The 21,752-nt window shown below is 37.3% G+C and overlaps 1 protein-coding gene across 12 annotated transcripts in view; it reads left to right on the forward strand.

The window, feature by feature from the left end:
* NRF1 (nuclear respiratory factor 1) overlaps nucleotides 1–21,752 on the forward strand; it is a 146,012-nt gene that overhangs the window by 56,213 nt on the left and 68,047 nt on the right. For all 12 annotated transcript variants that reach the window (XR_009352985.1, XR_009352984.1, XM_059171839.1 and 9 more), the window contains exons 3-4: nucleotides 3,351–3,465; nucleotides 6,359–6,485. Coding sequence is in view for 10 of the 12 variants with exons in the window: in XM_059171839.1 (XP_059027822.1) it covers nucleotides 3,351–3,465; nucleotides 6,359–6,485 (242 nt within the window). In the remaining 2 variants the exon portion in view is untranslated. The remainder of the gene's footprint in view (nucleotides 1–3,350; nucleotides 3,466–6,358; nucleotides 6,486–21,752) is intronic.

Genomic DNA, 21,752 nt, shown 5'->3' on the forward strand with positions numbered 1-21,752 from the left:
TATAAATTAATTAAGCACCTCTATTCATAATAGCCTAAAACTGGAAATTACCCAAACATCTGTCAGTAGGATAATGGATAACTGTGATTTATTTATATTCTGGAATATTACTCACCAATAAAAAGGAAGAAACTTACTAACACATACAGCAGTGTGGATGAATCTCAAGAACATTACTCTAAGTGAAAGAAACCTCACAAAAAAGAATATATATGGTATGATTCCATTTATTTGAAGTTCTAGGATAGACGATGCTTTTTTTTTTTTTTTTTAATTTATTTGTCAGAGAGAGAGAGAGAGAGAGCACACAGGCAGACAGAGTGGCAGGCAGAGGCAGAGGGAGAAGCAGGCTCCCCACCGAACAAGGAGCCTGAAGTGGGATTTGATCTCAGGATGCTGGGATCATGACCTGAGCCAAAGGCAGCCGCTCAGAGCCACCCAGGCATCCCGACAATGCTAAAATAGGGTGAAAAAATCAGTATTGTATGTCCTTTTGAGAGATTGGGCAAGAACTGACTGGGAGGAGACATGAGAGAACTTTCTGTAGTGGTGGTATTGTTATATGTCTTGATAGAGATTGGTTATCATTAGTGTCTACATTTTCAAAATGTATGGTATGCTTACACAAAATTGAATGTACACTTAAGATTTGTACATTGCATTATATGTAAATTTTACCTCAAAAGAAAAAATTGTAAAGAAATATTGAACTCTAGCTAATGATATTCCTACTGAATATTTAGGTGAATCGTACTGCAGTTTACATACATCAGAATAAGAAATGATATGGACTAGTGAGTGGGTAGAAAGAATGAATGGGGTGCGTGGCTGGCTCACCAGAGCATGTGACTCTTGATCTCAGGGTGGTGAGTTCAAGCCCCATGTTAGGTGTAGAGATTATTTAAAAATTTTTTTTAAAGTCTTAAATTAAAAAAAAAAAAAAGATGGATACATGTGTGTGTTAAAATGTTATGGTAGAGTGGTAGATACATAAATGTTCACTAAAAAATTCTTTCAACTTTGCTCTATATTTGAAAGTTTTAGTTATAAGATGTTGGACTCCTACAAATCAATAGAATAAAAACAAATAAGCTAATTTTTAAAAATGGACAGAGGACTTGAGTAGACATCTCCCTAAAGAAGACGTACAAATGGCCAAGAACCCCGTGAAAAAGATGTTCACATTACTAATCCTCAGGGAGATACAAATCAAAACCACAGTGAGATGCTACCTGACACCTGTTAGGATGGCTCTTACCAAATAACAACGAAGGATAAATATTAGCAAGGATGTGGAGAAATTGGAATGCTTATATGCTGTTGGTGGGAATATAAAATGGTGCAGCCTATATGGAAAACAGTGTAAAGTTTCCTTAAAAAATTAAAAATAGAAATGCCCTATGCAATTCCACCTCTGGATACTTACTGAAATGAACTGAAATCAGGATCTCATAGAGTATTCACATTCCCATGTTCATTATTCACAATAGCCAAGATGTGGAGCAACTCAAGTGTCCATTGACAGATGAGTGAATAAAGAATGGAATATTACCCAGCCTTTAAAAAAAAGGAAATCCTGCCATATGCAACAACATGGATGAATCTTGAGGGTATTATGCTAAGTAAAATAAATCAGTTACAGAGGACAGATATTGCATGATTCTACTTATATGGGGTATCTAGTCAAACTCCTAGAAACAGAGGTAGAAGGGTAGTTGAGCTGGCGACTGGGGTATGGAAATGAGAGTTGCTCTTCAACAGGTATAAAATTTCAATTATGCAAGATGAAAAAGTTCTAGAGATCTTGCGTACAACATTGTGCCTATCCTTAGCTGTTTGTACACTTAAAAATTAATATGGTAGATCTCATATTAAGTGTTCTTATCATAGTTAAAAAATTAAATACTGGAAAAAATCTTTCAATGGGATTTTTTTTTCATCTACCAGCTGTTTATGATGGAAAGGTTAAAAGCATTCATTTAGGGGGCCTGAGTGGCTCAGTGGGTTAAGCCTCTGCCTTCGGCTCAGGTCATGGTCCTAGGGTCCTGGGATCGAGTCCCGCATCGGGCTCTCTGCTCCATGGGGAGCCTGCTTCCTCCTGTCTCTCTGCTTGCCTCTCTGCCTACTTGTGATCTCTGTCAAAATCTTGAGATTTTTTTTATTTATTTGCAAGAGATCACAAGTAGGCAGAGAGGCAAGCAGAGAGAGAGGAGGAAGCAGGCTCCCTATGGAGCAGAGAGCCCGATGCGGGGCTCGATTTCAGGACCCTGGGACCATGACCTGAGCCAAAGGCAGAGGCCCCAACCCAGTAAGCCACCCAGGCGCCCCTCATTTATTCTTTTACTTGCTCTGGGACTCTTTAGAGGAGTTTATTTAAGTCAGACTAAATAACATGTAGAGAGATTTGTCTAGATTTTCAGGGAGACTTATTTTAATTGAGCCCCTTAGACCATATATAACATATATGCTAGGGCAAGTGTAAGTAGTTAAACTTAATTTTCATGTAAGCCTTTCATAGGGTTTACAAATAAGGATGAAAGTGGATCATCTGCTTAAAAAAGGGAAAGAAAAAAAAAAGGAACGTCCTTGATATGTTGAGATTCCATGAATCAGAGACTCCAATAATTCCTTAGGGTCTACCCTTTATTTTAATAATTAGTTTCAGGGCAAGCCAGACTGACTTTTATTAACATTTTTTCTTTAGAGTGGGATAGTTTTCATCTCTTTCCTGCCAGCATGCTTTCATCAGTTTAACATTGTGGTCAACAACTCCATTTTAGGCACAATTCTCAGATACATAAGAAAAAAAAATCCAATTAAGATAATACTCCTCCAGCTCTTCCTCTTTTGGTTACGTTGTTGTTACTATTTGAGTTCCAAGCACGAGTGATTATCTCTGACTTCCTTAACTTGACAGTGTTTTGGGGTAATGGAAAGAGGAGCACAAGGATGGAAATGAAATTTGAAATCTGTGATTATTTTCTTTTGGCAAGCTATTCCTCTCAGTGTTGCAATTTCATCTAGCACCTCTGAGAATATCAGCTTTGCAGTATGGGCCTGCTGGCAAAACAAAACAAAACAAAACACAACATTATATAAAATTTAGCTCGTGTATGGTGGGGAGGTGTTTAAGTCAATCACTTTTTTAGATTCATTGCAAGTTTTATTGGTAAATGAAAATATGATTTGTTTTGAACAATAGCAAAGTATGTTGATAATATCAGGAACATTCTATATTTACTGAGAATGTATTAGGAAATAAAGGCTACCTTTTTTGTACCTTGAATTGTTTTCTGTCTCATAGAGCTAACAGGCTTTGCCTGCTTTCAGCACATGCGTTATTATTTCAGGTCCTGTGGGAATGGCTGCTGCCGCTGCTGTGGCGACAGGAAAGAAACGGAAACGGCCTCATGTGTTTGAGTCTAATCCGTCTATCCGGAAGAGACAGCAAACACGCCTGCTTCGGTGAGGGCTCCCTTCTCCATATTGTTGCTGTTTCTCCAATGCTTCATGGTGTGGATGACAGAATTAGAACATACGTTACTAGGTACACTGAGGAAACCAAGTTAGGGTTCTTGATGGCAGAATTAGACTTGAAGGTACTCCTATAGAATCAAATAAATGAAACTAGAAATGATGAACAGATGTAGAATATCACATTATTTCATTCTAAGAAAATTTTTATGCCTGCACTGTGCCAGACATTATTCTAGGTCTTGGGAATACAACTGTGAACAAAACAAATTCCCTTAGGGAGTTTATATTCTAGTAGGGAAAAAAAAAAAAAAATAAACACTCTGTAATATATCAGGTGATGATAAGTACTATGGAAAAAAAGAAAATATGAGTAAGGAAAAAAAAGAAAGGTTTGGGGGGATATAGTAGTTTCTCTTTTTTTTTGTAGGGATGATCTAGGAAATCCTTTTTGACAGGCAGCCTCTGAACAGGGAATTACTGATGTCTAAAGGAAGATCTTTCCAGGCAGGAGAAGAACAAGAGGAAAGTTTCTGAAGTGGGATGGAATGTGATGGTCATGTTTGAGGAATAGCCAGGGAAAGAATGACAGGAGATGGAGTTAGAGCAGTAGTAGAGAGACACATCATGGGGTCGTTGGTCTAGTAGAAGGGCTTTGACTCTTGTTCTGAATGAGATGAGAAGTCAGTGAAGGCTTTTGACCAAAGCAGTGATTTGGTCTGACTTATGTTTTCAGAGAAACCATCAGGCTACTGTGTTGAGAATAGAGTTTGAGTATACCAGAATGGAAGCAGGAAGAAAATGAGGTTATTGTAGTAATCCAGGCCAGAAATCATAGGGTCGTAAAACCAATATTGCAGCAGCAACGGTAGTAAGAGGCGGTCATCCTGGGTGTATTTCAAAAGTCAACTTTTGAAAAAAAGTCAACTCCAACATGATGGATTGGCTGTGGGGTGTGAGAGCAAAAACAGGAATGAAGGGGACCTCAAGATTTTGGGTCTGATTATTGGAAGGGTTGGGATGACTCTTACTGGAAGAGAGGAGCAGGTATAGGAATGAGTGAGGATAAGGCAGACAGGTCTGTGATACCTCTTAACCATTAAGTGGAGAAACAATAAGCAGTTGATACGTGAGTCTGAAATTCAAAGGAGAGATCTTGCTGAAAATGTCCAAGTTTTAGATCTTATCTAAGACTCTGAGACTGGAAGGTCTTGGTGGAGGTCTTGACCGGAGGCCACCAAGAGAGTGAATGCAGACCGAGGCCTAGAGCCCTCTAACTTTTAGAGATTGGAGAGATGAAAGGAATGAGCAGAAGAGTCTGGGAAGCTACCAGTGAATCGGGAGGAAAATCAAGAGTGCAATATACTAGAAACCAAGTGCGAAAAGCATGTTAATAAGGAGAGTGTGTGATTAGCTCTGTCAAATGCTGCTGGCAGGTTGAATAAGATGCATATTGACCATTAGATTTAGCAACATGGAGGTCATGATTGAACTTGGCAAGAGCATTTCCAATGGAGTGGTAAGGCTGAAAGGATTGGGGTATCTTCAAGAGAGAATGGGAAAAGAAGAATTAGAGAGTGTGAATATAGACCATTCCTTCAAGGAATGCTGCCAAATTTCTTGTTTAGCATATGGTCCTTTGCTGAAGAGTTTTTTCTGAGGAGTTTGTAGGTTGTACAGAAAGATTATCATGCAGCAATAGTACACGGGGACTTAATATTTGATGGTAGCACAACGTGCATTCATACAGGATAAGAAATTTTGTCTATAAAATGTTCCAGAAGGTTTTTTTCTTACAGTGTTTTAAATACACCCAAAATTTCTAGGTGTTTATTAGAATATTGAATCCAAATGGAGTGCCAGCCCATGTGAATGATACGTGACAAAAGCTAGAAAATAATAGTTTATACTAAGAACAGAAGAGGAAGATTATAAGAAACTGAAGAAAAAAACCCAAAAAGTATTGATTGGAAGCTTTCAGCAAAGTGTTTATATACCAACAAATAGGCAGTTCTTATTTCCTTTCATGATGGGATAGGCCAGAATAATTAGAACATGTTATATATAGACATGTCTTTGCTATAAGGGGCGTAGGCATGACAGTACATACTTTTGGAGAAAGGTGGAAAACTAGATATGTTCACTTTGTTTCATTTGAATTAATTACTCATCAGTCTCTGGAAAGAGTAGACTATGTTCCCAGAGGATTATGGAATGTAGAACTTTAAAATAATGCCCCATGATTTCAGAGGAAAAGCCCAGCATTTCTATTTCACCCAGTGTTGATACACTTTAAAATGCTCTTTTACTTCTTCCTCATTTGTAAAATATTACAGAACCAAGAATTATTATCTATATGAAATGAAAATCTAGAAATGACAACATTTTTGAAGTCATATTTCTGGATAAATCTATGTCAGTAAGACATAAACAATGACTACATCTGTCAAAGAAATTAGAAGCAGATCATTTAGGCCCCCTTCATTAAGCATGGAGATAACATGATAATGTCTACAAGTAAATGTCTCAGCAGTAATCTTTATTGTTATTATAAGTTGCAGTAAGAGAAAACCCCTTTAGTGTTGCTCGGATCAGGAAGAATTATACTCTCCCTGTTCAACATTGTGTCATGGCTGTGTCCTGAAGCAGACTTATAGCCGACCCTTTCATCAGTTAGCTAGTCATTGGTCTTTAGGACAAAGGTATGCACATTTTTCTGCTGAACAGGATATTCAAACTTACACTACCCTTTTCACATTTCAGGTAAAACAACAACAACACATCTGATCAGAATAAATTGCCTCAAGTCAAAGTAAATTTTCTGTGTCACTCTAATTTCTCTCTTCCTTAACCGTTTTTATTCTCTTTTCATTGTCAAATTCAGGAAACTTCGAGCTACATTAGATGAATATACTACTCGAGTGGGACAGCAAGCTATTGTCCTCTGTATCTCCCCCTCTAAACCCAACCCTGTCTTTAAAGTGTTCGGTGCAGCACCTTTGGAGAATGTGGTAAGAAAACTCAGCTGTGTTCTCAGAGACTCACTCTTGCTTTCTGTGGGTTATTTGTTCTTTTGATCCTCTGTCTAGTACTATAGCTGTTACTTCTATCCTCCCCTTGTCTGGAGGTAGGAGTGGGACTGGTTTTCAAACCGCTGTGCATAGATCAAAATAAAAACGATTATTTCTGTTTGTACTTACTGTAGCAAGATAGTCTACGCTCTCAGATACGCCATCTGAGAGATGCCTTGTATCTGTCAGCCCAAGGCGGGGAAAGATGGTGTTATGTTTGTTAAGAAACGAACACGACAGGATTTTGTGGTGTTTTTTGTTTTTCGTTTTCTAATTTAAAGTTATTTATTTATTTATTTAGAGAGAGAGAGAGAGAGAGAACATGAGCCGGTAAGGGGCAGAGACAGAAGCAGACCCCCTGCTCAGTAGAGAGCCGGATGTGGGGCTTGGTCCCGGGACTCCAGGATCATGATCTGAGCCAAGGAAAGATATTTCACCCCCACTGAGTCACCCAGGTGCCCCAAGGATTTTATAAGAAAATTACTGATTTATGTCAGAAACAAAATGGGAGATAATTCTAAGATGTAAACCTCATGAGGCAAACCTCAGGAACCATTTTACTGATTTCTGGTATTTGAGTTGCATATTTAAAATCTCTTGCATTTCTTTGAAGAATTTATTTGACACTCTGCTTCAATTTTGAAATACAGTTGAATATTTTGATCACCTAACTATCTGTAGCTAAGTTTTTAAAGATAGTATTTTATCTTTTCATACTTACACTAAGTGAACTACTTTTTCTCTGGCTTTGAATAACTTTGAATTGTTAGTAGAATAATGGTCTGTCCAGATTTAAATTGCATTTTATTTTTATTGGAATGAAGTTTATTAGCTGAAGGGACATTTATTGTATTTCTCCGTATCGAATGTAGACATTTCAGGAGTTTAGAACTGATTAGTAAGCAATTGAAATTTTGTTGGTTTTGCTGGGTTTTTCTTTTTTCACATGCAAATGTTGTGCTTCTTTTTCAACATTTTTGAATTTCGTTTTGAGTTTTACCAAAAATTCCTGAGGCCCTAGACTTAGGGTGTGTATTAGGACCTTCCCTTAGAAGAATATGGTAGAAGATTTCTAGGTCAAAATGGTGCCTGACAAGCTGTCCTAGTGTCATGATGTTCACCAACATGAAATCTGGGCATGTCTTCTTTTTTTCAGTATCAAATATTTAAAATAATTTTACTACTACTAATAATAATATGATTTGTGAAAAGGACTCATCTAGAATACTCAGAAAATATCTCCGAAAATTACTCTCTAAAAGGAGAAGTGCCTGGCTGGCTCAGCCAGTGGAACATGTGACTCTTGATCTCAGGGTTGTTAAGTTTGAGCCCCATACTGTGTATAGAGATTGCTTAAAACAAAATCTTTTTTTAAAAACCCAAGAAACAAAAGGAAATTTTGAGAAACTGTTGGAGTCTTCCATATGTTATAAAAGGATATAGACTCTATGAAACAAACAGTCATATGATAAACTAGACAGAAAAAAAAGCAGTAAATATTTTTTCATTGACTGACATTTCATACATATAGGCTAAAGAATAAATACCAGTAGAATTAGAAGCAGAATGTGTCCCCTAAAACATTAAAGAGGGAAAATACCAAGTCTATATAAAAGATTTAAAAAAGAAAACACAAAGTATAGAACAAAATAATATAAGTGAAACCAGTTAATTCTATTGTAGATCATAAATATAAATGGATTAACTCCTTTGAGAAAGACAAAGATTTTCTTTCAGAGTGGAACAACAATAATCCAAACCCAAACCCAACTGTATTTAATTTATGTGACATACTCACAGTGATTCACAGATGTTCAAAGTAGCTGCAAATGATACCATTGAAAGTGAAAGGAGGGGGCCTGGGTGAGTCAGTGGGTTAAAGCCTCTGCCTTTGGCTCAGGTCATGATCCCAGGACCCTGGGGTCCAGCCCCACATTGGGCTCTCTGCTCAGTGCGGAGTCTGCTTCCTCCTCTCTCTCTCTGCCTGCCTCTCTGTCTACTTGTGATCTCTGTCTGTCAAATTAATAAATAAAAAATCTTAAAAAAAAATAAAGGGAAAGGACAGTTCACAGAATGGGAGAAAATATTTGCAAATCATACATCTGACAAATAACTTGAATCCATGTAAAGATCTTGTAGAACTAAACAATAAAAAGACAACCCTATTTAGTTATTTATGTAGTATGCATGCACAGCAGCAGGGAGGGGCAGAGGGAGGTTAGAGAATCTCAGGCGGGCGCCACAAGTCGTGTGGTGCCCGATGCAGGGCTGGATCTCAGAACCCTGTGATCACAGCCCAAACCAAAGTTAAGAGTTTCACTTAACCAGTTGAGCCACCCAGGCACCCTAAGCCCAATTTTAAAATGGTGAAGATTCTGTCACTATTTGAAGATGACATACTACTATACTTAGAACACCCTGAAGACTCTATCATAAATCTGTTAGAACGGATAAATGAATTCAGTAAAGTTGCAGGAAACAAAATTTATATACAGAAATCTGTTGCATTTTTATACATTAATAATGAATTAATTCTACTTCTGAAACCAATAATGCACTATATGTTAAATAAGTAGAATTTATATAAAAATAATGAAGTAGCAGAAAGAGGAATTAAGAAAATACTTCTGCTTATAATTGCACCAAAAAAAAAAAATATACTTAGGAATAAACTTGACCGAGGTGGTGAAAGACCTGTATTCTGAAAAAAATACACAACAGTGATGAAAGAAATTGATGACAACAAAATTGGAAAGATATTTTATGCTCATGGATTGGAAGAATTAATATCACTAAAACGTCCATATACCCAAAGCAATCTACAGATTCAATGCAATCCCAATCGAAATACCAGTAGCATTTTCACAGAAGTAGAACAAATAATCCCAAGATTCATAAAAGACCTCAAATATCCAAAGCAATCTTGAGAAAGAAGAAAACAGCTGGAGGTATCACAATCCCAGATTTACATAGTTTTAATAATCAAACTGTATAGTACTGGCACAAAAATAGGCACAGAGATCAATAGAATATAATAGAAAGACCCAAAATAAACCCACCCTTATATGGTCAATTAATCAATGACTATGGAGGCAAGAATATACAATGGGGGAAAGCTAGTCTCTTCAAAAAATGGTGTTGGGAAAACTGGACCACTTTCTTATGCCATACACAAAAATAAGTTAAAAATGAATTAAAGACCTAAATGTGAGACCTGAAACTGTAAAACTCCTAGAAGAAAATGTAGGCAATAATCTCTTAATACATTGGCCTCCGCAAGCTGTTTATGGATATGTCTCCTTAGGCAAGGGAAACAAAAGCAAAAATAAATTATTAGGACTACACAAAAATAAAAAGCTTCTGGACAGCAAAGGAAGTCACCAACATAAGAAAAAGGCGATCTACTGAATGTGACAAGGTATTTGCAGATGATATATCTTTTAAGGAGTTAATATCCAAAATATATAAAGAAGTTACAAGCTCAACAGCAAAAAACCCAAACAATCCAATTAAAAAATGGGCAGAGGACTTAAAACCTACAGATGGCCATCAGACGCATGAGAAGATGCTCAGCCTCACTTATCATTAGGAAAAGGCAAATCAAAACCATAATGAGATATCACCTCTCACCTATCAAAATGCCTAGTATCAAAAAGACAAGAAGGGCACCTGGGTGGCTCAGTTGATTAACCATCTGACTCTTGGTTTCGGCTTAGGTCATGCATGATCTCAGGATCATGAGATCAAGCCCCACTTTGGGCTCTGTGTTCAGCATGGAGTCTGCTTTCCCCCTCCCACCCTCTCCCCCTCTGTCCCTCCCCTCACTTGTGCGTGCATTCTCTCTCTCCCCAAAATAAATAAAATCTTAAAAAAAAAACTAACAAGTGTTGGTGGTAATGGGGAGAAAACAGAGCACCTGTGTACTGTTGGTAGGGTGTAGCCACTATGGAAAATAGTATGGAGGTTGTTGCTTAAAAAATTAAAAATAGAAATGCCATACAGTCCAGTAATTCCACTACTGGATATTTACAGAAGAACATGAAAACACTAGTTCAAAAAGATACATGTACCCCTATGTTTACTGCAGCATTCTTTACAGTTGCCAAGATACGGAAGTAACCCATATGTCTATCCATAGAGAGTGGATAAAGAAGAGGTAGTATTACTCAGTCATAAAAAAATGAAATCTTGCCATTTGTGACAACATAGATGGACCTAGAGGGTATTGTGCTAAGTGACATAAATCAGACAGAGACAAGTATCATATGATTTCACTTACATGTTAAATTTAAAAAACAAAGCGGAAACAGGCTCCTAAAATACAGAGAACGAATTGGCAATTCCCAGAGTGGGATGGTAGGGGATCAGCAAACAGAGGTAAAGGGGAGTGGGAGGTACAGGCTTCCAATTATGGAATGAATAAGTCATGGAGATGAAAAGTACAGCAGAGAATATACTCAGTGGTATCACAATAGCATTGTATCATGACAATAGCTATACTTGTGAACATAGCAGAATGTATTGAGTTACCAATCATGATGTTGTAAAACCTGACACTAATGTAAGTTGTGTTCAGCTATACTTCCAAGTTTTTTAAAAAATGACAAAGAATCTGAATAGATATTTCTCCAAAGAAGATAGAGGAATGGTCAGCAAGCACATAAGCAGTAATGATAAACAGTTATTAGTATTAGGGAAATGAAAATCAAAACCAGAACGAGACACTACTACATACTTATTAGGATGATTATAATAAAAAAGGTAGACAACAATAAGTGTTGTTGAGTATATGTAGAAATTAGAACCTTCCATACATTGCTATTGGGAATGTAAAATGATGCAGTTGCTTCAGAAAACAGTTTGGCAGGGCGCCTGGGTGGCTCAGTTATTAAGCGTCTGCCTTCGGCTCTGGTCATGATTGAGTCCCACATCGGGCTCCCTGCTCAGTGGGAAGCCTGCTTCTCCCTCTCCCACTCCTGCTGCTTGTGTTCCCTCTCTTGCTGTATCTCTTTCTGTCAAATAAATAAATTACACCTTAAAAAAAAAAAAAAAAAGAAAGAAACAGTTTGGCAGTTTCTTTCTTTCTTTCTTTTTTTTTTTTTTTTATTAAAGATTTATTTATTTATTTATTTGACAGAGAGAGATCACAAGCAGGCAGAGAGGCAGGCAGAGAGAGAGGAGGAAGCAGGCTCCCTGCCGAGCAGAGAGCCCGATGCGGGGCTCGATCCCAGGACCCTGAGATCATGACCCGAAGTTTTGCAGTTTCTTAAAAGTAGAGTCACTACATGACCCAGCAATTCTACTCCTAGGTTTACTCAAAAGAGCTGAAAGCAAAGCTTTATATACACAATGTCCATAGCAGCAAAACTTATACATAAAACTTACACACATGTTCTTAGCAGCATGATTCGTAATCACCACAAAGTGGAAACAGCCCAAATGCTCAACAACTGATGTGTGGATAAATATATTATCTACAATGGAATATTATTCGTCAGTAAGAGGGAGTGAAATACTGATTAAAAAAAAAAAAAAAAACTACAGCATGTGGGGGACCTGGTTAGCTTGGTCAGTTATGTGTCTGACCTCACTCAGGTCATGATCTCCAGGTCCTAGGATCGAGTCCTGAATCCAGCTTCCTGCGCAGTAGGGAGTGTCTCTTTCTCTCTCTCTCCCCCGCCCACCCCCTCCACTGCTCATTTTCTCTCTGTCTCTCAGATAAATAAATAAAATCTTCAAAAAAAAAAAAATGACAGCATGGATAAACCTTGAAAACATTTTGATAAGTGAAAGAGCCCAATCACAAAAGATCACATGTGGTATAATTCCATTTGTATGCAGTGTCCACGACAGGCAGATCTATGGAGTAGATTAGTCATTGCCAGATTGGAAAGGTGGGAGAGAGGAATGAAAAGTGACAGCCAATGAGTGCTGAGTTTATTTTAGGGGTATAAAAATGCTCTAAAATTAGATTATGATGCTTGCATAACCCTACATATATACTTAAGAAGGTTGAATTGTACACTTTATTTTTTTTAATTGTACACTTTAAATGATGAATTGTATGGTCTGATAGGCTGAATAATGACCCCAAGGATATCCAGATCTGAATTCCTGGAATCTTTGTGTGTTACCTTGTATGGCAAAAAGGACTTTGTGGTGATTAGGTTAACAATCTTGAGATGGGGTGATTACCCTGGATTATCTGGGTATAGCCTACGTCTAACTACATTGTCTTTATCAAAGAGAGACAAGGGGAGATTGATAAAGAAGTAGAAGATGCATTGGTAGGAGTAAAAGGTTGGATGCAGGGAAGGGGGGAAGGGGTCAGGAGCCAAAGAATACAGGTTAGAAGCAGCTAGATGAGGCAAGGAAATGGACTCTCTCCTAAAGCCTCCAGAAGGACCAGCCTTGCCAATAACCTTGATTTTAGCCCAGTAAAACTAAGAGAATGAGTTTCTGTTGGTTTAAGCCACCAAGTTAATGATCATTGTGGCAGCCATTAGAAACTAATGTGTAGGATATGTGAGTTATAATCTCAATAAAGCTGTTAAAAATGTTAAAAGTAAAATAATAGGCAAAGGTGTGTCAGACAAATACCTACAAAAAATAAATCATGGATCATAGCATTAATATCAGTCAAAGCCAAATCCTTAAACAAGTATTAACTGAGAACCGGAGGTAATTTGATATTGATAAACAGTATAAATTTATAATGCACCTTTTTTTGCCTCAAACATTAAAGCAAAGTGTGTAGATCAAAAAATTACAAATAAAAGAAAAAATAAAGCATGACAATGGCAGGAGGCTTTAATATCTTTATCAGATTAAGGAAGAAAATAATAAGAATATAGGGATCTGAATAAAAGAATAAGGTTAATATAAAATATGTATGCTAGCATTAATACTGTATAAGGAGAGAATATGTCATATTTGAAAAATTACATGAATGGGTTATAAGACTTGACCAAATATATTATTAGGCCCCAATGAAGATCTTAATAAATTGTAAAATGCAGAAATTATACAGGCCATATGGTTGGGGGGGGTTTTGGTCCAGGGAACTACTTCAATTTTGTTTTTCAGCTAGAACTACAGATCTCTCTTTTTAAAAATTGAAACATAATTAACATGCTGTGTTTTATTAGTTTCAAGTATGTAATTCAGTGATTTGACAGTTCTGTACATTTCTCAGTGCTCATCAAGATTAAGTGTACTCTTAACCCCATTTATCCATTTCAGTCACTTCTCCCCTCCCGCTATGCTTCTGGTAACCAACAGTTTGTTCTCTGTATTAAAGAGTCTAGTTTTTTTTGGTCTATTTTTCCTTTGTTTATCCATATGTTTTGTTTCTTAAATTCCACATATGAGTGAAATCATACCATATTTGTCTTTCTCTGACTAACTTATTTTACTTATCGTTTTACCCTTTACATACATCCATGTTGTTGCAAAAGGCAAGATTTCATTCTTTTTATGGCTTAGTAATATTCCATTATATATTCCAGTATTATAATATTCTATTATGTGCATATGTATATGTACATATATACACACACCACCTCTTTATCCATTCATGCATGATGGACACTTGGGTTGCTTCCATATCTTGGCTATTGTAAATAATGCTGTAACAAACTTGAAGGGTACATATATCTTTTCGAATTAGTGTTTTCATTTTCTTTGAGTAAATACCCAGTAGTGGCCATATTTTTCACCATGATACAGAATATTTTGAGCTTAATATCAAAAGATAGACAGGAAAAAGTATTCAGCCACATAGTACATAAAAACACTTCTTAATTTGTAGACTGTTTAGATAATATAAAAGCAAAACTTAAAGGTTTCAGTTTGAGCTGGTTCTCAAAGGAATATTCATTACCTTAATTTTTTTTATATACAAGAAAGATGGAAAAGAAATAAACATCTAATTCAAGAAGCTGGAAAGGGAATAAGATGAGTCTAAGAAAAAATAGGTTAAGTAAATGTGGAAGTGAAAAAAATTAAGGAGTTCGTGAGCAGAAAAAGTAGAATTGTTACGTTCGAGAAGTGATACTATGAAAAGTCCAATAAAAAAGAAAACTTCTAGCATGCTAGTTGAGGAAAAGGGAGAAGAAAGCAAATATATAGTCTTAGAAATTAGATGAGTCATAGTCACAGTTAAGGAAAGATTGAAACTTGTAAGGAAATGCTGTGCATTAATCTGATTTTACAAATTAAGAACCTCAACTAAGTGGACAGTTCAGTAAGAAAATAAAATAACTAAAGCATATGTAAACCTCAGTAGAATAAACATGTTCAAAACTGAAAAAGTATATCCCTCAAAGGGGACACTACTCTGATACTTTGGGTAACTCCTCTTAACCTTCAAGATACAGAATATAATCTTAAGATTTACTGATATTCAGAGTCATATTAAGTAATTAGAGCCCATTGTTTATCATAATCAGTATGCAATGTATTGCATATAATCTTGTTAATAGTTAAGGAGATGATTTAGATGGCTAACATTTATTGAGTGCTTACTATGTTCTCAGTATAGTTATAAGCACTTTGTATAATCTCATTTAATAATTTTAAAACTGGTACTTGTATTTTGTCCTCCTGCCTATAGCTGTCATCTTCCTTTTTGCTTTTATAGCTATAGTCTGCTGAAAAACTCTAGAAAAATTAAAATTCAGTAGGGCTGTTCATCTTTGAAATAATAGATTTCAGATTTTTTAATTTATTTTTTTATTTTTTTAAGATTTTATTTATTTATCTGACAGACAAAGAGCACAAGTAGGCAGAGAGGCAGGCAAAGAGAAAGGAGAGGAAGCAGGCGGCAAAGAGCCCGATGCGGGGCTCGATCCCAGGACCCTGGGATCATGACCTGAGCCGAAGGCAGAGGCTTTAACCCACTGAGCCACCCAGGCGCCCCTAGATTTCAGATTCAAGATTGTCTGTTATTTTAAGAGTTTGTTGAAAGAGGATTGGAAACATTACTAGTCCTTTTAATAGTTAATGCTGAATTTTTTCTTATATTTTAGGGCTCCATTTATTTTCCCATACTGTGTTTTGCCCATATTACTTTCTTGTCCACAACTGGAGTGTATAGCAAGGCACTGTAAACAAAACTAAGTGACTCACAACAAATGGAAAAAATGTTTTCATAAAATTAGTAACAGCAGTTGCAGTTTGTTGAGTATTTTAAATGTACTTGTTTTCTGCTAAGCACTTTATATTTATGATTTTTACTTAATCATCAAAATAACCCTATGATATATATGTTATTATTTGTGCTTTACAGTTGTAGGAATTGAGGGTTGAGAGCTTAAGTATTTTGTTCAGAATCACACAGTAAGTAGCAAATTAATGATTAATGTTCTTTATAAAGAGCTGTCAAAAATTAATAAAATTATGAACAGATGAATAACAAAGACCCAAAGATATGTTTGAATATAGATTAGATATTAGGTGATACTAAGGAATTCTGATATTTTTGTAGGATGTGATCATTGTACTCTAGTTATGTATGAGAATGCCCTTGTTTTTCCAAGATGCATGCTGAAGTATTTAGAAGTGTTGCAGTGTCTGAAATATACTTTAAGTGGGGATGCCTAGATGGCTCAGTCAGTTAAGTATCTGCCTCCAATCTCAGGATCCTGGGATGAAGCCTGGAGTCAGGCTTCCTGATCCACAAGGAGTCTGCCTCTCCCTCTCCCTCTGCATGCACCCCCCCCCCCACTACCCACACCAGCTCATGCTTTCTCTCTCTTTCAACTAAATAAGTAAAATCTTTTAAAAATAATAATGAAATAAAATATACTTTAAGTGGTTAGCCCAGAGAATATCGTGTGTGTGTGTGTGCGTGCGTGTGTGTATGTGTACAGATGGCAGATAAAGTAATTATGCCAAAACGTTGACAATTAATGAATCTGGGTGGTGAGGGTAGAAGGATTTATTTTACCGTTCTTAGCATCTTTCTGTATATTAAAGTTTTTTCATATAAATTCATAATTTCCAAACACCCAAAGACAAAAGAGAAGACGTAAATGGAAGGAGGAAGTACAAGTGTCAAACAAAATGTTCAAAGAAACGGGAATTAAAACAGAAAACTACTTTACACTGTGAAAAAGATGTACAGCTTCCAGTGTTGGCATGTGAAACAGGCAGTTTAAATTGGTGTAATTTTCTAGAGGGCAGATTGGCAACCGGTATAAAATGTGCCCCAGATGTATACTTTTTAACCTAACTTCCTTTTGAAATTTTATCCTAAGGAAATAATCGATCAAATAAGCAAAGATGTATGTACAAGTATATCAGTCACTGTATTCTTTATAGTATTTTTTAAAAAAAATTCAGAATAACCTTAATGTTCAAAGATAAGGGATTAGTTAGATAAATTGATGACTTGTGCCGAGATAGGCCTGCTACACTGCCTTTAATTATGATGACAAAAGTCTTTCTATTAACTTTATCATGTGGAGATGATGATTAAGTGAACAAAGCAACTTACAGAACCATACATAGAGTTTGGGCCTGCTTTAAAAGTAAATCTGCATTTTATACATGTTTATGGAATTGTTGAATGGAGAGGATTGTTGTAACTAACATTTGTGTAATAAAGCAGATTTATAAAACTTAGAAGTAAACATATTCTCAATAATTCTACCAATAACCTTGAGATGTAGGCGTATTACAATTATTTGCATTTTGGAAGAGAATACAGGCTCAAAGAGGTTAAGTGATTGGCTCAAGATTCCCCAACTTCTTTTTTTTTTTTTTAAGATTTTATTTATTTGACAGAGAGATCACAAGTAGGCAGAGAGGCAGGCAGAGAGAGAGAGAGAAGAGAGGAAGCAGGCTCCCTGTGGAGCAGAGAGCCTGATGAGGGGCTCGATCCCAGGACCCTGGGACCATGACCTGAGCCGAAGGCAGAGGCTTTAACCCACTGAGCCACCCTGGCACACCCCACCACCTCCCGCCAATTTCTGAATGGTAGAGCCGCTGTCAAGATTTGGGTTCAAGGTGATGGAATATTACATCTCCCATAGGTTTGTCCAAGGTATTAAATATGGGGTTTCAAATTTAATTTCATTTTCTTAGTCCTTGCTTTCTCTTCTAAAAGGGAACAAATGAAGCCACCTTCCGCTTCTCCACAGTGCTGTGTGTACTTACTACTGATGTGCTTTTATTTATATGATTATTTGATTAACTTCTATCCCCAGCTAGATTGTAAGCTCGGAGGGAGGGACTGGATCTACTTTGTTCTCCATCATGCTCCCAGTACCACACATTGCCCCTGCCATGGGTGCTTAGTTGCTGAGTAGCATTTGTTGCCTGAATAAAGCATCTTAAACGTTTGGCAGCACTCAGCCATGCAGATTTGACTTCTAAGTTATGATCCTGCATTGGATCTCAATTGAGATCCATCTTGAGATGTAAAGAACTGTGAAGTTAGCTAGTGTCATTCTTTATAGTGCTTATCCCAGTTTCTAATTATACTTTCATTTTTATGACAATTTTTGTGTTTGTCTTCTCTACTAGATTGCAATATGCACAGTAATGGGACACTGTGATGGATACATTTGCTTTCCGATTTGCCCCCAGCTCTTCTTAGCGCAGTGGCTAGCATAGAGGAGATGAATAGTATTTGTTTGATGGCTGGCTGGCTAGAGGAACTGCTGGGTTCAGAGATCACGTATGCCATGTATGTATTTGCAATGTGAGGTAGGGAAGTAACCTAAAACTAGCTGAACTCTCAGAAAGGGCCTTTGACTTGAATGTATAATGAGATTGCCTTATTTAGAAACTCAAGGTTTCTTTAAGTTGCTTGGGATCTAGCCTCTTAGATCTAATATTCTCTGAAGGTTTTGTTTGTTTGCTTTTTAAAGATTTTATTTATTTGTCAGAGAGAGAGAAAGCACAAGCAGAGGGAGCTACAGGCAATGGAGAAGCAGACTTCCCACTGCAAGGAGCCCGATGGGGGCCTCGATCCCAGGATCCTGGCACCAAGACCTGAGCCAAAGGCAGCCATGTGACTGAAGGAGCCACGCAGGCATCTCTCTTTGCAGTTTAAAACCTTTGTTTCCTTAAGCCTCAGCTTTTTAAAACAAAACAAAATAAAATAAAAAGTTAAAGGACCTCCCGAACAACTCCATTGGGTGTTTTGGCCCTTTTGAATATCCTTCTTAGTGAAGGTGTGGCTCCCACCTAAAAGGCAGCATTGTTAACATTTAGACAAGTGAATTCAGTTTTGCCCGTGGGTTGGTATTAACTAGAGTGGGCACATATAATTAAAACCTCCGCATTTGTGAAAACTGTTTTTAAGTTTTGATTTTTTGAGTAGTTCCTCACATTGATTTTTCCTACATGTGACTCACTGTCCTCATGTGCAAAATAAGGATATTACCCACCTCACTGAGGAGCAGTAGAAATTAAAATTTATTATCATCCTCTATATGTATTTATAGAGAGCTGGCATGAAAAGCATTGGCAAATAGTAGATTTTTTTAAGCTGCTGTGCCCCGAGGGCATGTTCTTGGCTTACTGCCATAGCCGTCTTCTATAGAGTTGGTAGGAATAGGCCTAGAAATATTCTATTGAGGAATAGAGAATTTCCATTTTTTTCCAGAAGAACTTCAGGAGTTTCTGGAGGTGGAGCTCTTTCCTCAGAGTCAATAATCCGTAGCATTTAGATGGGGATATGCTGGCTATGACTAACCAGTTCTACAGGTACAGAAATTAGTCACAGGCACAGAGGCAAGATGTAGCCCTGGCATTGTCACCAGCTTCTTTGAAATCATGTTTCAGCCTTCAATTCTTCTTTCCCAGTAGATGAGTGGACTCTGGAGTTGGTTATGATTTCTTGTTCTAAGTCATTCAGTTTTTTATATAGGTTTTTCAAAATGTCTTCAAGTTACAGAAAATGTGGAAGCATATTTTAAAAAATAGTAATGTAAAAAATGCAATATGATTTACTCATATATGGAACTTAAGAAAACAAATGAACAAGAAAATACAAATGAAAAGAAAACAAACAAAAAAGAGACAAACCAAAAAACAGACTCTTAACTATAGAGAACAAACTGGTGGTCACCAGAGGGGGATGGGTGGAGAAGAAGTGAAATAGGTGATGGGCTTAAAGAGAATATTTATCATGTTGAGCCCTGAGTAATGTAGAGAATTGCTGAATCACTATGTTGTACACCTGAGACTAATAGAACACTGTGTTAACTATACTGGAATTAAAATTTTAAAAAATAGCAGGGGCACCTGGGTGGCTCAGTGGGTTAAGCCTCTACCTTTGGCTCAGGTCATGATCTCAGGGTCCTGGGATCGAGCCCCATATCAGGCTCTCTGCTCATCAAGGAGCCTGCTCTCCCCCCCCCGCCCCCCCCCCCACCTGCCTCTCTGCCTACTTGTGAGCTCTGTCAAATAAATAAAATCTTAAATAAAATAAAATTTTAAAAAACAGTGAAATAAAAAATTTTCACTTATTTACATACTCAGCAAATAACTAACACAATTTGATACAAAATATGAGATAAGGAATCCTTCTAAGTCCAGTGAGGCTTCAAGGTCCCAAACTAAGGATCCAGGGGGTTGAGAGGAAAATTAGACATCTGGACAGAGGCAGGAGACAAAAGAGGCTGACACTGGGGCTGGAGAGAGAATAGGGTGAAAGCCAACAACTTTATGGGCCATATAGCCTGTGGCCTGGCTCAGTGCCAGGTGTCCTTTGGGATCGTGGGTCTGAGGGCAGCTCTGCATTGGGGGATATTTTCACATATCTGAGATGATAACATATTTTTAATCTCAGGGAAGCATATAGGTAAGAAAAACTTTTTTGATCTTTCATGGGACCTTTCTGAAGACTCGTCTTTTCTGCAGAAAGGCTTCAGGCACACACAAGAATTATGGTATCTTGTCTGGAACTGGTTTTGCAGCCTAAGGGCCCATTGGTATTATAGTGGTAGCAGCCAATTCCAAAATCCGCAGCAAGCCGGTTCCATGCCCAGAACTCTAAGGGCTCTTATAAATACCTTGAACACCCTCCACCTCTGGTAATTATGAGAATGTTTGTTACTGTATCATCTGCACGTGTCTGAGTATGTGAACTATTTCAAAACACATGTTAAGTAATGATGGTGATGTCACACACTGGTTGTATATGGTATGTGTAAGAATATAAGTGATCATTTGATTTTGTAGAAATTTAAAGAAGTAAGGGAATTATGACAAGAAAACTTAGGAATTTTTCTTACAGGGAGTTGAAATTGGGTTGGGCCTTGAAAGATGAATGACTTTTTTATATGAAGCAGAATTAAAGGCCCAGAGGTAGAAAAGAACTTGCAGAAGTTAGTGAGGAAACTGAGTAGCTAGGAGGGTGTCATTCGCGTCGTCTCCAGGCTTGGGCAGGCACAGCTGAGGCCCCACTGGGGGAGTCTTGGCAAAGTGGGGAATGATTAGAAAGGTGGCAGTGCTGGCCGGAGAAGTTTGGACTTTATCCTATGAGAAGGGGGGCACCTGTAGAAGTGGTTTTGAGAAAAAAGATAAATGATAGCAAAGTGGCTGAACATACTGGCTTTGGAGCTAGTTAAAAATTAGTTTGATTTGTAGCCACTAGCAATATGATTTGGGGAAGTCACTTAAGTTTATTAAGCCTTGTTTTTCTTAGCTGCACAATGGGTATACTAGTATTTTCCTTATAGAATTATGTGAGGATTAATTAAGACAATGTATATGTGCTTGACACATAGTAAGTGCTCAATAAATTGTGTTTGATTGTCATAAGCCAGTGTTTCAGAAATATATATATATATTTATCATACAGCTCCCAAAGGGGCTTGGAGTTTTTATTACATACTTTTTTTTTTTTTTTTTAAAGTAATCCTAGGGGCGCCTGGGTGGCTCAGTGGCTTAAGCCTCTGCCTTTGGCTCAGGTCATGATCCCAGGGTCCTGGGATAGAGCCCCGCATTGGACTCTCTGCTCAGCAGGGACCCTGCTTCCCCCCTCTCTCTCTGCTTGCTGCTCTGCCTACTTCTGATTTCTCTCTCTGTCAAATAAATAAATAAAATCTTTAAAAAATAATAATAATCTCTTCATCCAGTATAGGGCTTGAACTCACGACCCCGAGATCAGGTGTCACATGCTCTACTGACTGAGCCAGCCAGGCACCCCAGAGCTCAGATATTTTATAAATAGCAGAGGCATATAGGGTG

Source organism: Mustela lutreola, chromosome 4 (assembly GCF_030435805.1).
Source record: "Mustela lutreola isolate mMusLut2 chromosome 4, mMusLut2.pri, whole genome shotgun sequence".
Taxonomy (NCBI): Eukaryota; Metazoa; Chordata; class Mammalia; order Carnivora; family Mustelidae; genus Mustela; species Mustela lutreola.